The sequence below is a fragment of the Diospyros lotus genome, chromosome 5, assembly GCF_014633365.1.
Source record: "Diospyros lotus cultivar Yz01 chromosome 5, ASM1463336v1, whole genome shotgun sequence".
NCBI lineage: Eukaryota > Viridiplantae > Streptophyta > Magnoliopsida > Ericales > Ebenaceae > Diospyros > Diospyros lotus.
Window position 1 is genome coordinate 40,262,498 of NC_068342.1, and position 15,638 is coordinate 40,278,135.

At 36.7% G+C, this 15,638-nt stretch overlaps 1 protein-coding gene across 1 annotated transcript; it reads left to right on the plus strand.

The window, feature by feature from the left end:
• LOC127801988 (aspartate--tRNA ligase, chloroplastic/mitochondrial) lies at positions 1–14,960 on the plus strand. The gene is made up of 15 exons (XM_052337576.1): positions 1–467; positions 930–1,073; positions 4,915–5,024; positions 5,862–5,973; positions 6,091–6,162; positions 8,375–8,466; positions 8,927–9,047; positions 10,101–10,223; positions 11,768–11,963; positions 12,042–12,229; positions 12,306–12,377; positions 13,148–13,246; positions 13,351–13,431; positions 14,135–14,192; positions 14,503–14,960. Exons 1-15 carry the CDS (start codon positions 96–98, stop codon positions 14,670–14,672), a joined length of 2,010 nt encoding a protein of 669 aa, XP_052193536.1. The 5' UTR covers positions 1–95; the 3' UTR covers positions 14,673–14,960.
• The last annotated feature ends 678 nt before the right edge of the window (positions 14,961–15,638 follow it).

The following is a 15,638-nucleotide window of genomic DNA, read 5'->3' on the forward strand; positions in this document are numbered from 1 at the left end:
CTCTCTCTCTTCATTCCCCGCCTCAGATAAGCCTCTCGCCGTCGAACCCTCAAATCTCGTTTACAACGGCCCCCTAATCCTCTCTAGAAGCCGCCATGTCCATCCTCATCCGAGCTCTGCCCGCCATAGCCTTCCGTTCCAAGTCCTTATCTCTCTCTAATCTCCCTCTGTTGTACCTCAACTCGCGAACGCTCGTCAAATCAAATGCACGCCCGAGTCGAAGCACCCATTCCGTTTCTGCATCAGCAACACCATCTACTTCGTCCGAAACCCTAGTTTCTAACACCAAACAGCCGGGACTACCCCTCAAAGATTCTCTTCAGTGGGTCAGCAGAACCGGGCTGTGCGGCAATTTGTCCGAGAACGACGTAGGTAAACAAGTCAGGCTTTGCGGGTGGGTCGCGCTTCACCGGATTCATAGCGGCCTCACTTTCCTCAACCTCAGAGACCACACTGGCATTGTACAGGTTTGGAAGAATAATAATCTCTGTTTGCTTTAAAGTAAGATCATATATTCCCGCAGTTAATAATATATGTTTTTTCGGGTTCAAGAACGTGAACTACTTCGACGCTTCTCGGTAATTTTTGAATTTTAAACTCTAGCTGTTCTTACCGGTGCACACACAGATTGATTTCTTACTTTCCTCGTCCTCACTGAATTGAATTTACGCGGTTGCAATTCAATTTAACCGGTAAGTTAAACTACTTGTACAAGTGAACAAAAAAGTTTTTATTATTTTTTTTTGTGGATTAGAGGAAGAATGGTGAGCAATTCAGTTCCAAATTCATTTTGACTCCTCAGAGCGTTGGAATTGAAATTTGTTGCTGTTGTTTTGATTTGTTTTTCCATTGCTTTCGGCGTGCTTGTGAATCAATAAATTTTCAAATTATGGTGACTTATCCCAGTTGATGCCCCTGTTTCTTTTCAGGTTACCACCCTCCCTGACGAGTTTCCTGATGTGCATGCTATTGTAAATGACTTGAGGCTCGAGTATGTGATTGCTGTGGAAGGTGTTGTTCGGCCTAGGCCCAGTGAGTCAGTCAATACAAAAATGAAAACTGGAATGATAGAGGTAACTTCCATTTTTGCTTATTTGGACACTTGACATTATTGCTTGCCAGTGCTTTTAGTCAGCATGGATCTTGTCTTCCCTGCAAATATCCAGGGAGCGTTGGGTTTGGTGGGTACTGCAGGCCATTTTTGATTTCTGATGTTTGATACCTCCAGAGAAGTAAAGTGCATAACAGATGGATAGATGGTCAGGTGACAGAGACATATCGTTAAGATAATAGTTATAGATGACATGCATGAATATACTGATTTTGTTTAGAATGTGAACTGACCGGTACAGTAGCTCATTGGTCAGGCCAAACTGAGGTAGGCATTGGTCTAACCAAATTCAGCCTCTTAAAACATAAGATCCCTCATCCCAAACTCAGCACATTGCCTCTAAGAGCTTCCAGATGAATTTGAGCTAGCTCATAATCAGGCTAGCTTGTTCCATTGACCCTATTTCAGTAAGGCCCAAATGCCAAATCCTCAAATTTGTTTGATGTAGTCATTTTGTAGCTTTGCATTTAATCACATCTCATTTGAGCATTTTATGCATATTGTATTGAAATATACTTGCACATGTAAAATCTCTGAAAATTGTGTGTATATAAAGAATAGAGGGAGAGAGAATTTATAGCCACTGGTTAGGAGGTAAAGGATGAAGCTAGGGATGATAGATCTGTGAAAGTGATGACAACATGATGCAATGGGACGCCATTGAGAAATGTGGTAAAACTATTTTTGGATCGTAAGGGGAAACAAAGTATTTGAGGTGGCCAAGTGGGGGGGGGGTGTTATTGTCAATATTCACTTTATTAAGATTGTTCTAATGGAGGCAATGATAGGAAGTGGTTGCTAGGGGAAAGAGAACCTGCAATTTGATTATTTTTTCCTCTTTAAATCTGGGAGGAAAAGTTGGTAATGTTAATAATGCTTGTACTTAAAAATATTTTTGGATGCCAAGTATCACTGTTTTTATACACTGCATTCTTTTGTTTTTACTTAGTAAAAAGAATCCAATTATAACTATCTTTGTAGAGGTAAGGGTAGAATCAATTTAAATGTTACAACCCACTTCCCCTCCTTTTCTCCTTCCTTCCTTCCCCTTCCTCCTCCATATGATAACCTGTATTTCCTTTCACTGTTTGGTGTTGAATTAATCAAACAGAGGCAGGCTCTAATTCACATGCTGGGAGGAAGAAGATAAGTGTTAGGACCCGAGGGTATTATTGAAATTTTTGTAATAAAAGTAGCCACATGGCCACTTGCATGTAAGTAGTTATAGATGAGCCTCACAGTTATGATCATATCCCGTGGGAAGGGCCTATATAAGGCCATGTATTGGAGGATGGGAGTTATCCGGTTTTGAATGATAATCTCTTTCCCTCTAAATTCAATTCTTCTCTCTCTCTCTCTCTCTCTCTCTCAATTCTTCTAAATTCATAGTAACTTCAAGTCTCTCCCCGGAGACTTGACGATAAGGATATGATGAGAATCATGGAGGGCCGACTAACAATGATGCAATCAGACAAGTCAACCTAGTCAACCATGTCAGAATTGGATGATTGACAAGATTTGCGCATAAAAAGGAATGGTTGTTGATTGACTGGTTGATTGCAAGATTTGGGCGCATGATTGATTGATTGATTGGTTAATTGATTGACAAGATTTGAGAGCATAAAAAGGAATGGATGATTAATTGATTGCCTGATTGATTGATTGAAAAGATCTGGGAATGTAAAAGGAATGATTGATTGATTGACCAGATCTAGGTATTTATTTATTTTCTATGTAATTTAGGATTCTTATTAGTTTCCATGTAGAATTAGGATTTAATTATTTGCCTATTTAAAGACTTTTCCATTGTAAACATTAGATAGAGATTATTATGAATTTTTGAATTGGAGAGATCCCTCTCTTCAATTTTGTTTTTCAATGAACAAAACTTTGAACTTATCAAAGGAATGATTCCTTTGTGGCGTTCAAAACCCGAACTTATCAAAGATTTGGGCAGTCTTTGTGGCATTCAACAATTCTTGGTTCTTGTTTCCGCATAATCAACGGGTCTAGATTTTAATATGGTTTAGGTTCTTGGTTCGTGAATCAACGGGTCGGGAATTCTTTGTCTTCTATCCGATTTTGGCTTTTCTGGGGTTCATTTCAATTTTTGGTGGGTTCCTTTGGCCTTATCCTATCGCGGGTTCACATCAGTTGGTATTAGAGCTTTGGCTCTAAAATCGGGTATTTATCTATCCTCTTTTTTTTTTTTTTCATTCATATATCATTTAAAAACACACAGACAAAAAAAAATATTCACATCCTAGGGTTTTGTTCCATCTTTTCAGTCTACGTCACCTTATCTTGAGTCTTGTTATTTGAAATTCTTAGAGTCATCCATATTAGAATGTTAAAACAAGAGTTTTTTTTTTCTTTTTGGTATCTTGTTCCGTCTTTTCATTCTACGTCACATTATCTTGAGTCTTGTTATTCGAAATTCCTAGAGTCATCCATATTAGAAAGTTAAAAAAAATAGATTTTTTTTTTTCCTTTTGGTATCTGGTTCCGTTCTTTTCATTATTCCTCACATTTCGTTCTTGAGTCATTTTGTTTGATGTTTCTTAGTCATACAAAAAAAAAAAAAAAAACAAAAAAACAAGGATGCTTGAAAGTTTGCAGGATTTCGGGGATGTGCCTATTTGTGACAATGCTTACAAGCTAATCCTTCTAGTTCACGATTCGAGGACGAATCGTCTTGAAGAGAGAGGGAATGATGAAAATCATGGAGGGCTGACTAACAATGATACAATCGGACAAGTCAACCTAGTCAACCATGTCGAAATTGGATGATTGACAAGATTTGCGCATAAAAAGGTTGGTTGTTGATTGACCGGTTGATTGCAAGATTTGGGCGCATGATTGATTGATTGATTGGTTAATTGATTGACAAGATTTGAGAGCATAAAAAGGAATGGATGATTAATTGATTGCCTGATTGATTGATTGAAAAGATCTGGGAATATAAAAGGAATGATTGATTGATTGACTAGATCTAGTTATTTATTTATTTTCTATGTAATTTAGGATTTTTATTAGTTTCTATGTAGAATTAGGATTTAATTATTCGCCTATTTAAAGACTTTTCCATTGTAAACATTAGATAGAGATTATTATGAATTTTTGAATTGGAGAGATCCCTCTCTTCAATTTTGTTTTTCAATGAACAAAACTTGGAACTTATCAAAGGAATGATTCCTTTGTGGCGTTCAAAACCCGAACTTATCAAAGATCTGGGTAGTCTTTGTGGCATTCAAGAATTCTTGGTTTTTGTTTCTGCATAATCAATGGGTCTAGATTTTAATATAGTCTAGGTTCTTGGTTCGTGAATCAACGGGTCGGGAATTCTTTGCCTTCTATCCGATTTTGGCTTTTCTGGGGTTCGTTTCAATCTTTTGTGGGTTCCTTTGGCCTTATCCCATTGCGGGTTCACATCAGGATATGAATCTGGGCCTAACATTTTTTGGTGTGCAGGATAAATCAAAATAATAAGGTATGGCATTTTTGGGTGAGGTAACAGAGAGAGCACGAAATGACCCTCTAATTCCATGTGCACACTCATAGAATAAGAATGACCTGCTGCATCCGTTGACATATTTGAATATTCAACTCTTGTTTCACTTGATCTGGATCTTTTATGTTTTGTAACTGGAATACTTCAACTTCCTGTTCTTCATGGCTATCCTTATTAGTTCTGTGTGGTCTTTGTTCCATTACATGTGATCTCTTCATGCATTTTTTTTCTTCCATTTAACAAGGCTTTCCTCCCCCCATTTCTTTTACATTGTTCTGGTTATGTGTGCCAGGTTGCTGCAGAGCATGTTGAAGTATTAAATGGTGTGAGGTCTAAATTGCCATTCTTGGTTACCACTGGAGATGATGCCAAAGATTCTGTTAAAGAAGAAATCCGTTTAAGGTAACTAGCTTAAATTATAGTCATCAATGTTAAGGTGTCCTCCAGGGTTGGCAGTCAAGCCCAAAGAAACCTCTTATTTTGTGATGCTGCTTTGGTTTTTAATTATTTTGATTTCTCTTTAGTTATTTGACCATGAGATTTTTCTTTCACTCTTTCAAACTGAGAAAGAACAAACAGTGGCCGTGAACCGACTGATTTTGTGTTATGCTACTGATTGCATGCTTTTGCTGAAACTGACCAAGTATAATAGTTTATGATAATTACTGTCTTCTTTTTAGTAATTTGAACTGCTTATATGCCTGCTGCTCCCAATCTGGAGCATCTACCTTTTCAACAAATTGAATTCAACAATGTATCCTTTTAAATTATACAAATAATAATCAAACTTTAGATTTTTTTTCCAGATTATTTATATAAGTGTGTTGGGTTGCTGTTCAATTCTGTTTGTGTATGACTTGATGCTATCAAATTTGGAAACCTTGGATAGGGAACTGTATTACTTGTGTTCATGCTGAATTGCTGGTCGTATCACTGATGCCAGCGTTGAATTTCCTTGGAATGTTAAAATTTCCTTGGGAACATTGCAGGTGTAATAAATTTCGAAGATGTATATGTTTGTCTTCAATGTTACCTGCCACGTTTTTCATTTTCATTAGATGTTGAAAATTATAACCTTATGTTTGCAGAACATGTGTAATTCTATAAAATGATTAAAATGACTAGAAAAGACTTCTGCCTACCTCCCTATGTGATCTATGCTTGTCCATCCTTTTGTGAGTTTTGATATATAATTCTTCCGTTGCTATTGGTTAAATGGTTGTACATGCCTATTATTAGATATCGCTGCCTTGATTTACGGCGGGCACAAATGAATTCAAACATAATGTTGCGACATAGAGTGGTGAAACTCATAAGAAGGTACCTAGAGGATGTCCATGGTTTTGTGGAGGTACTGTACTTAAAAATTTGACTTTATCTTTGTTCTTTGCTATAAAATTTTCAGTCTTCTTTTATCATCTATTGTCATACTCTGTTTTGATCCTGACCTTTCATGGTTGTAAGGTAGATTGAGACCCCAATACTTTCTAGATCTACTCCAGAAGGTGCTCGAGATTATTTGGTGCCTTCAAGAGTTCAGGTATGCTTCTTTATAGTTAGTCAATTTAGGCTACAATTCCCTTCAGAATTTTGCTTTGACAGTTTGGTTCTTAGTGTGAAATGTATTATTTGGATATTATACAAATTTTATGCAAAAAACTGTTAATTTGTTGTAGTTGATGCCTTCTTACTTCCCTTTTATTGCCCCTGCCCCTTTGTTTTTGTTAAATAAGAATTCTAAGGTGGCATGAAATGGGAACCTGTAAATACAATGAAGTGAGCCTGTATATATTTCCTGTCATAGATTGACTTTGGTGGCAGTGATCCAGGTAGACATTTCTAGTTAAAATGGATTGTCTTAATCTCATTTGCAACAATATTTGTTGCCTCTGCAAAAGTGTCAGGTCTTGTCATCTCCATGCCAACAATTATGTGACTCCTTGTGCCGATGTTATTAGGTGGCACAGACCATATTTCCAAATAGATATGGCATGAGTTGAATAATGATAGTGCATGTAGGCCTTTACCTATGGGCCATTATCACTGGAATGCCCATGGGACCTCATGGTGTTGCTGAATGACTCGTGCTTCTGAGCAATCATTAACACTTGTGGCAACTCTCCATCTGTGCAAATCTCCATATTGTTGCTTATCATTAAGACGCTGCTGCCTCTCCTTGGCTTGGCCATTCTAACTCTTTGCCTGCCATAAAGGATGCTCCTGATACCTTCTTGTCTTGGAAAATAAAACCTCTCTGCTCTTTCAATGTGGCTTCCCATGAGTCTGCCCTCAGTACATTCATTACATAGGTTGCTCCCTCAATGGTTTTGTGAAGGTAATTTTCCCTTGTTCCTTGAGGTGGCTGTTGTGGGATCCTCTAACTATCAAAAAGGCTTGGTCTGTTTAGCACTAGGAATTTGGGTTGTTTTGGACTTTGGAACATTGATGAGTACTTACTGCACATGTTCTAAAATGCAATACAAGAGTTTCTATGAGTTTTAAGAGTGAAAATGTGCATCTTGCATGGGGCTCTTCGCTTTATGAGGAAAGTATTTGTATGTAGTATTTCCCCCTTTTTTTGCAAAGCAATTGTTTCCACAATTTGAATCTGTGACCTTCTGGTCACAAATGAGCAACTTTGTTGTCATGTCAAAACTCTGGTCTTAGCAAATTTCATTTGATTATGGTGACTTTTTTCTTCCTAAGGGAACCTTTAAGGTCAATTGAAAACAGAATAGGAAAAAGGGATAATTTTGGATAACAAAATTCATCATTTTGGAATTGAAGTGCAGGTATGTATTGATTTGCAATTTGCAAGAAATTTTCACTCTCTAGTAAGACTGAAGACTGTTTTAGCACCCGACTGATTCCGGGTTCTCCAGCATGACCAATCAGCTTAGAAGAAAATGATAGTGCCGTGTTAACCATCTATATATTATCTCTAATACCTACTATTGGCAATGGATGACCTGCTAATGAGTAACCACCTAGTAGTTACACATCTGTAAATAGTGGTTCTCAACCCATGGGTAGCAGCGTGGACTTTCAATTTACTTTAGCAGACTTAGAGACCCCGCTTTGTTGATTTAAACAAGAACATATCAAACCTTAATCCTATTGTGTAGGGTTGGCTACATTAATTCTACCTTGCCAATCATTCCTATTTATGACTTTATCTTCCATAAGGCCCTTATGATAACTCATATCATACCTAAGAGTCTCCTACCAAGTTTTTCTCAGTCTTCCTCTACCTCTTTTTCTAAAGACTTGTATTCCGTCCACTAACCTCATAGGAGCCTCTAGGTTTTTTTCTCACATGATCCAGCCATCGTAGTTATGTTTCATGCATTTTAAAGTTTGAGTTGAGTGATGCATGCATCAATATGTAAGCTACAGGTTGTGTGCTACACGTTGTGTGCTGTTTATAAACTCTGCATGCTGTTTTATGTTTATCTGATGCTCAAGTACTGTAATTTTTTCGTAGACTCCTACAGAATGGAAAGCTATTTTCCAAAAAGGTTTTGAGGCTATCTGAGACAATTACATGTCTGAATAAGAAAAAGAGACTATTGTATAGGCTTATGCCTGTCACTCACTGTTATCAGTTGTGTGTTGCCCATGTTTAGGGGACCAGAGGCAATTGTAGAATCTAAGCATAATCTGCAAGATAGGTTATTGATCTTTGTACGTGCTTGCTGCTTTGGCCACTTCATGCCATCATGACTCTGATTCACTCTAATATGTTTTTGAAGCCAGGAACATTCTACGCCTTGCCCCAAAGCCCACAGCTGTTCAAGCAGATGCTGATGGTCTCTGGTTTTGATAAATATTATCAAATAGCAAGGTCGATTTTTTGGTGCATGGATATTTCATATTTGGGTTGACTGTTGTGCTTGTTTCTTGCAATGTGCTCATTGTTGCAAATTAAAAGCCTGCTTTTATTTTTCTTTTAAATCTCTCTCTCCCTCTCCTCCCTTTTTGTCCTTCTGGTGTCTTCATAACTTTTATTTGCCATATTCTTTTCTTCAGTTCCAACATGATGGGCATATTGATTTCTAGAAATAAAAATGCACACAAAAGGATTTAAATTAAAAAAAAAATTCAAATACAATTTTTCTTTATAAAAAAAATTTATGTTGGAAATAGAGTAATAGAAATTTTCCCTGTTGTTTGGTTTAAGAAGGAATCAAAATGGGTTTTCATGTAAGATAAAGAGTGTCCCTAGTGCATGAGGCTTAGGGTTCTCATGGAAGAAGATGTACAAAATTATGATAGAAATCCATTCTGGTTTTCTTCCCTTGCAGATGTTTCCGAGATGAAGATCTTAGGGCAGATAGACAACCTGAGTTTACACAACTCGATATGGAGATGGCTTTCACTCCTTTGGAGGACATGCTGAGGCTCAATGAAGATTTGATTAGACAGGTTAGTAATTTTGTTATAAGGTGGTTAAAATTCAATATGAGCAGATATGGCAAGCCCTTAATAAAAAATCAACTAATAAGGAGACGAAAATGAAGGCGGGATGAGGTGCACAACTACAAAACAAGAAAATATGCTGATGCTTCTCGCATCATCAACTTTGAAGGACTTGCAGCTCGAATTTAATTCAAAGAATTGTGTTGAATGTGTTGTTTAGGTTTTCAGACGGTGTATTTCCAAATTTATGTACAATCTTTTGGATGGAGAAATGAATCTGAACTGATTTTGGATAAAATGCCCTCTCTGACAAGTCACATGCGTTGAAGTGACAATAATCTAGACATGAGAATGAAAAGATTTTCTGGGACCAAAAGCTTCTAATGAATTAACCTAACCTGAGTCGTGTCAATTTTCACGTGGCCTGTCTCTGCATTGTGATATAGATCTTTTGAGGCTTCACTTTAGCCTGCTCTTAGCATTGATGGATTCAGCTTATGTGTGCCAGCAGAGTTATTCTTGGAGACAAATAGGCTTGGATTGGCTCTGCCTAAGCTACACTATGTCTTAACTGGAAGAGAAGAGTTCCAATTGTATATTACAAGGTTATAAAAGCTGTAAAGCCAGAATATAGCTGCAAAAACATATAGCATTTATCAGGGTATAGACTTTAAGACCTTATTCTTAATCCTGTTTATGTATTTTGCTTGTTTTGCTAATTTAGTGTAGAAATAACTGAGTCAAATTCTTCTTGAGCAGAGCTCAAACTCGGTCAGGGTTGTTTTGGTAAGTGGGTTTCATTTGGGGCTTGACCTCATCTTTTGCACCTTAACTTTCTGTGAGCCTGATTTGTAAGTGAGCTGAAGTTGTTATTGCATGAAAATGACTTAGCTTCTGAATGGTTGGCCCAATTGAGTACCTTGCTTGCAAACTGCTTGTAACCCTTATTTCATCTAGTTACTTTTGTATTTTTTCTGTCGATTTAGTTTTTACTTTACTGGGACAAAAATCTGATTGGATCAATGCAACTATAAGGTATGATGCATCTTCTCATTATAGGTTTTTCTGGAGATCAAAGGTGTTGAGCTACCCAATCCTTTTCCAAGGCTTACATATGCTGAAGCAATGAGTCGATATGGTTCAGACAGGCCAGATATTCGATTTGAGCTCGAATTAAGAGAAGTAACATTCTCTCTCTCTCTCTCTCTCTCTCTCTCTCACACTTTGGGTTGTTTCATATTCTTTGGGGGTGGAGAGGGGCTTGCAGGGGTGGAAGAAATTGATCTATATGCTTGCTTGAATACTAGGTTTCTGCAGGGGTTTCTAAGTGGTGCAGAGAAAAGTCAATTCAGGACATTGGGTATTTGTTTTAACTGCAGCACTTCCTGCTGACTTAGGTCTCTTGGAGTGATGTCATATTTAAGCTTCTACTTTTGGTTTTAACATAAAATTTATGACAGGACAACCTTACAGCTGGCCTATTATACTTGATTTCACATTTTCAATCTTTTACTTGTTCATGTGATGTGGGTATACTAATCATTCAATATGTTCTGTCTCCTAATCTTCTCAAGTAGCTGGTTAACGTTCCTGGTAATTTAAAATGTGGTGTGAGTAGTGTAGAAACTTGTTAATCTCCTGTTATTTTTCAAAAACAATATAACAATTTTTATTGCATATTGGTTGTCAATTCAAAATGCATATCACACTTTTTTCTACTTTGATTTCCTATGCACCAAATTGTTATGGCACATTCTTTAAGTTTTAACCTATTCAGAAATTGGTAATATAATGCAAATATCTTTCATATATGGAGAATTAGGCAAGCCTAATGGATTGCACTGATGTGAGGTATGACTCTGGGAGGGTTAAAATACAGTTAACATGAACGGGAAAGATAAAATATGTACAAGGTTAATGAATGTACATTTTATAACCAGTGACAAATATGTCGTTAGTTTTGGTACTCATTTTTCAGTAGTCCTGGTATTGACAACCGCATATATGTTCTTCTGTGTACTAAGCCATTACTTTGGTTTCATTTTTCAGTAGTCCTGATATGCTCCATCTTGACCTGGGCAAAAAAGGTTTCTATCATGATCACAAAAATACTCGTAGCAGGGGCTTAAGGAGGCCTTCTCCAGGCCTCACACTGTTGGGAGCTTTGTGCACCGTGCTTTGTAGATGTTAAATATATTGATTTTTTCTGGTCATATTGAATTGAGCAACTGTTTATTGCATGATGGTAACAGCTCCTTGGTGTTCTATTTTTCGAGATATATCTAAAAGTTAGTTTCCTAATTTTACAACCCTCACTAATGGGTGTGTACCGGGCTGCATTCTAGTCACATTCAACATAGGATGGTATGTAATCTTTTTTATAGACTTACTAAATTGTGCAAATGATTTTGTGCATTCTAAGATGATAATGATACTTCATTTACTTATCACAAAAAGTAAACTTATCCAAAAAAAAGGATGATAACAACACTTTATGTTCTCCTTGGGCATGTACATAGAAGTGAGTGTTCTGTTTTGCTGAGTTTTGCAATTTAAATATCACAATTTGCCCACATTGGAAGTTCCTTGAATCAGTTAATAAGACTTCATAATCATGGTGAATCTATTTTCCTTCTTTTATGATAGAAATGTATTCTTCTTGAGTGCATTCCTATGTATTTTTCTGAGATTTTTAATTACTTTTGTTGCCTTTGTTGGAACTGCAGGTGTGTGATATTTTTACAGACTCCTCTTTCAAGGTTTTTACTGATGCCCTGGCAAGTGGGGGAACCATCAAGGCATTGTCTGTGCCTTCAGGAGCAAAAAACTATTCAAACACAGCCCTTAAGAAAGGTGACATTTACAATGAAGCAATCAAATCTGGAGCAAAGGGTTTGCCTTTCCTAAAGGTCTTGAATGATGGTAACAACTGAAATAGGCAATCCTAATTTTGATGAAGAGTTTTATGATTCACATCTGACAGTCTGAAATTTTACTCAGGGGTTATTGAAGGGATCCCTGCACTTGTATCATGTCTGGATCTGACAAAAAAGGAGCAGTTATTGATGCGTTGCTCTGCAGGAGCAGGTGATCTTATCTTGTTTGCAGTGGGTGACCGTGCTTCAGTTAACAAGACTTTAGACCGGCTACGGTTATATGTAGCACAAGAGTTGGGCTTGATTGACCAAGTAAGCTTGTAATAAGCCTTTGAAGTGGAGAGTTTTATTACATACCCTCTCTGACCTTGTTTTTTCTGGCTTGTAGTCTAGGCATTCAATTCTCTGGGTAACTGATTTCCCGATGTTTGAATGGAACGGTTCAGAGGAAAGGCTTGAGGTCTGGATAATGCCCATGCACTCCTACTTACATATTATAATTTATATTCATGGACAGAGTAGTAGTCTTGTTCTTCCAATGTTATTTGTTTCTGAAAATCTTTTCTGCTTCTTCAAGGGAATTGAAAACCTAAAATTTCTCAAGGCGCTTTGATTCGCAACTCACTACATTTTGTCATCATTTAAACGTTCGAAATTTCTTATTGTGCCTCTGTTTGTGTTCATTTAGAATTCTAGTTTCTAAAGTTCCTTTTGCAGTTTTAGTGAATGCAAGTTGCAGGTCTCAGTTCAGATGAAAATCCTTGGGTAACCTCAAAAGAAAGAATCTAGAGTCAAACCTGATAGGTTAATCGGTTAGATCTGCACCATCAACAAAGATATTCCTGGATGGTGACACTGTTATAATATTGAGGTGTTGCCATGGTTACGTTATAATAATAATTGAGATGTCCTTTTGTTAGCTTGGATTCTGATAAGTAAATTTTGATTTCTATACTGGAACATTGATTAGTTATGTTGCTACAATAGTCTTCGGCCACCAGTCACCTGGTATACATTCTGGGCTTCTAATCTGAGGAGGGGATTTCTTTCAGTAACTCCCCTTCTGTTTTATAACGGGAATAGAGTTCTACACATTTACTGTAGTTGGTTTTGGCGGTTAAACCATTCTGTAAGTATGTTTCTGGCATCTGCATAGTTACCTAGAAAATATAACAATATCTACGTGTTCCCTTTTTGTTGTTGGGTTCATAAGGTTTCATTCTGTTGCAGGCCTTGCATCACCCTTTCACCGCCCCAAACCCTGAGGATATAAATGATCTTTCATCTGCCCGTGCATTAGCTTATGATATGGTTTACAATGGAGTTGAGGTATGTATGTGTAGTCTGCTCTGGTAGCTGCTATTTTCATCCATTGCCATCCTATATACATGAAATTCCACAGTGCAGTTGCTTCATTGTTGTGGTGTTATCAGATTGGTGGAGGAAGCTTGAGAATTTATAAGCGCGAGGTTCAAGAGAGAGTTCTGGAAATCATTGGCATTTCCCTTGAGCAGGTGAGGAGGCTCTTCATAGATTTTGTATTCTGATTGGTTTGCTTAATCGGTTATTATAAATTGTCTTCTTATAAATATATATGTATATTTTATCTAATTGGTGAAGGTTAGGTTTAGTTATCCTCTAATGTGTAGTGATCTTTTCTTGACTTGATATCAATGCTTCTGTTCTTTTTTTGTCTGTAAAAATTTACTTCATCAATGTTGTCCTGCTATTCATTCTTTTATGCATCAACCTTTCCACTGATTCTTCAATAATCTACATTGAACCGTACAAATTTGTAATATGGGCATTGTTAGCTCTTTTCAAGACTGATCTTCGATTGTTGCCAGTAGATATTGTCTAAAATAATCTAATTGGTAACAAAACAAACTAAAGGGGTGTCCCTATTGCATTGCTTGGCCTCAAATACATGAGAAGTCTTTTTGACCGATTCATACATGCACAAAAATACTTGAGTTCATGGGTAACTTGATCATTGGCCCATTATAGGGTTTCAAAATTGCACGCATCTTGGAACTTCTTTTAATTTCTTATTTAGGCTCCCGATTGATATGTTGATACATATTGCATCAAACAATAGGTATAGCTCACAAATGCGATGATACAATTTCCTCAACAACTAAATCTTGAAACTATTTACATTTGGATCCTAGAACATGTAGCATCGGCTTTGTAACACTGGTTGTGCCTTGTCCACAGGCCGAAGCAAAGTTTGGTTATCTTTTGGAGGCTTTGGACATGGGAGCTCCTCCTCATGGTACGGTCGTCTAGCTCACATTTCTCTTGTGATATTGCAAAGACACTTCATGGTGCATACTCGAGGTCTAGTCGAAACAACTACTTTCTGCATTTACAAAGATGTTGCTAGTAGGCTACCTGCTACTGTCAAGCTTACTTCATTGATTCATGGAGAGATCGAAACCATGGATGAGCACAAGGATTATTTGGCTGTCTCGATTCATTTAGATGATATTTCATCTGATTTCATTGGATTGGACATTATGCATTAGTATTTCTCGACCCAGATAAATATTTAGCCCTCTCTCGCTCTCTCTTTGTGGGTGCAGGGGGGATCGCGTATGGGCTGGATCGACTGGTGATGCTGTTGGCCGGTGCAAATTCCATCAGGGATGTCATCGCTTTCCCCAAAACAACCACGGCGCAGTGTGCTCTTACTCGGGCACCTTCCCCGGTGGATCCTCAGCAATTAAGGGATCTCTCCTTTCAGACCCAATAGTTCTTCCTATTCATTCAGGTGATTGATCGTTTCGGACCCAGCATTAGCTTTTAGCCAGCTTGACGAGTAGAGGAGGAAGAAGAAGAAGATCTAGATTTATTTTTGGGAAACAAGTGCGTACGAAGCCCTCTTGATGTCTCCTATAACTTCATTTAAGAACGAATTGTAATGTGATGAGGTTTGAGTTTTGGCTTCAAACTCCAATACCATGGAAAGATCAATGTAGTGAAGAATTAGATACAATTTTTTTTGGTTTCTAAATTAAAATATGAAATTTGTCTTTGATTTTGTATCTAAGTGTAGAAAAAGTATTAGAAACGGTAAAATTTCTATTATTAACGGGCAAAAAATTCTTTCTGTTTCTGATTCTATCTTTAAAATAAAAAAGTAGTTAGAGATGGAATTAAAAGTAGTTAGAAATGGAATAAATGATTGTTTTTAAATATTTTGATTGCTTAAAATATAATTTGTTATTGTGAAATATTTTATTGCAATTTTTGGCCATAAGTGTTTTCTATAAGTATAGTAAATTACAACTTTTAAAATTAGAAACACTAAGAATGCATTGTGATTCATTAAGATTTAGAGAATTATAATATCATCATTTACGATATTTTTTATTATAAAAAGTATATATATGAACATATGACCTTGTTTTTATGATTTAGAAAATTATAATATAACAATTAAAAAGACGCATTTGTATAAGAAGTGTATATAGATTAACGTATTGAAATTTATTATAATTCAATGAATTGTAATATGATTTTTAATAGTTATTATTATAATAAGGGTGTATATATGAATGCATAGAATTTAATATGGTTCAATAAATAGTAAAAAAGTTATCAATTAATAGCAATATGGTGGTGGATAGCAAGGAGGAGAAAATATTCAATATAAATATAATACCTGATGAGGGAATATTTACAGGGGGTCAATTTTACTGTACTACCCCTGGGAGGT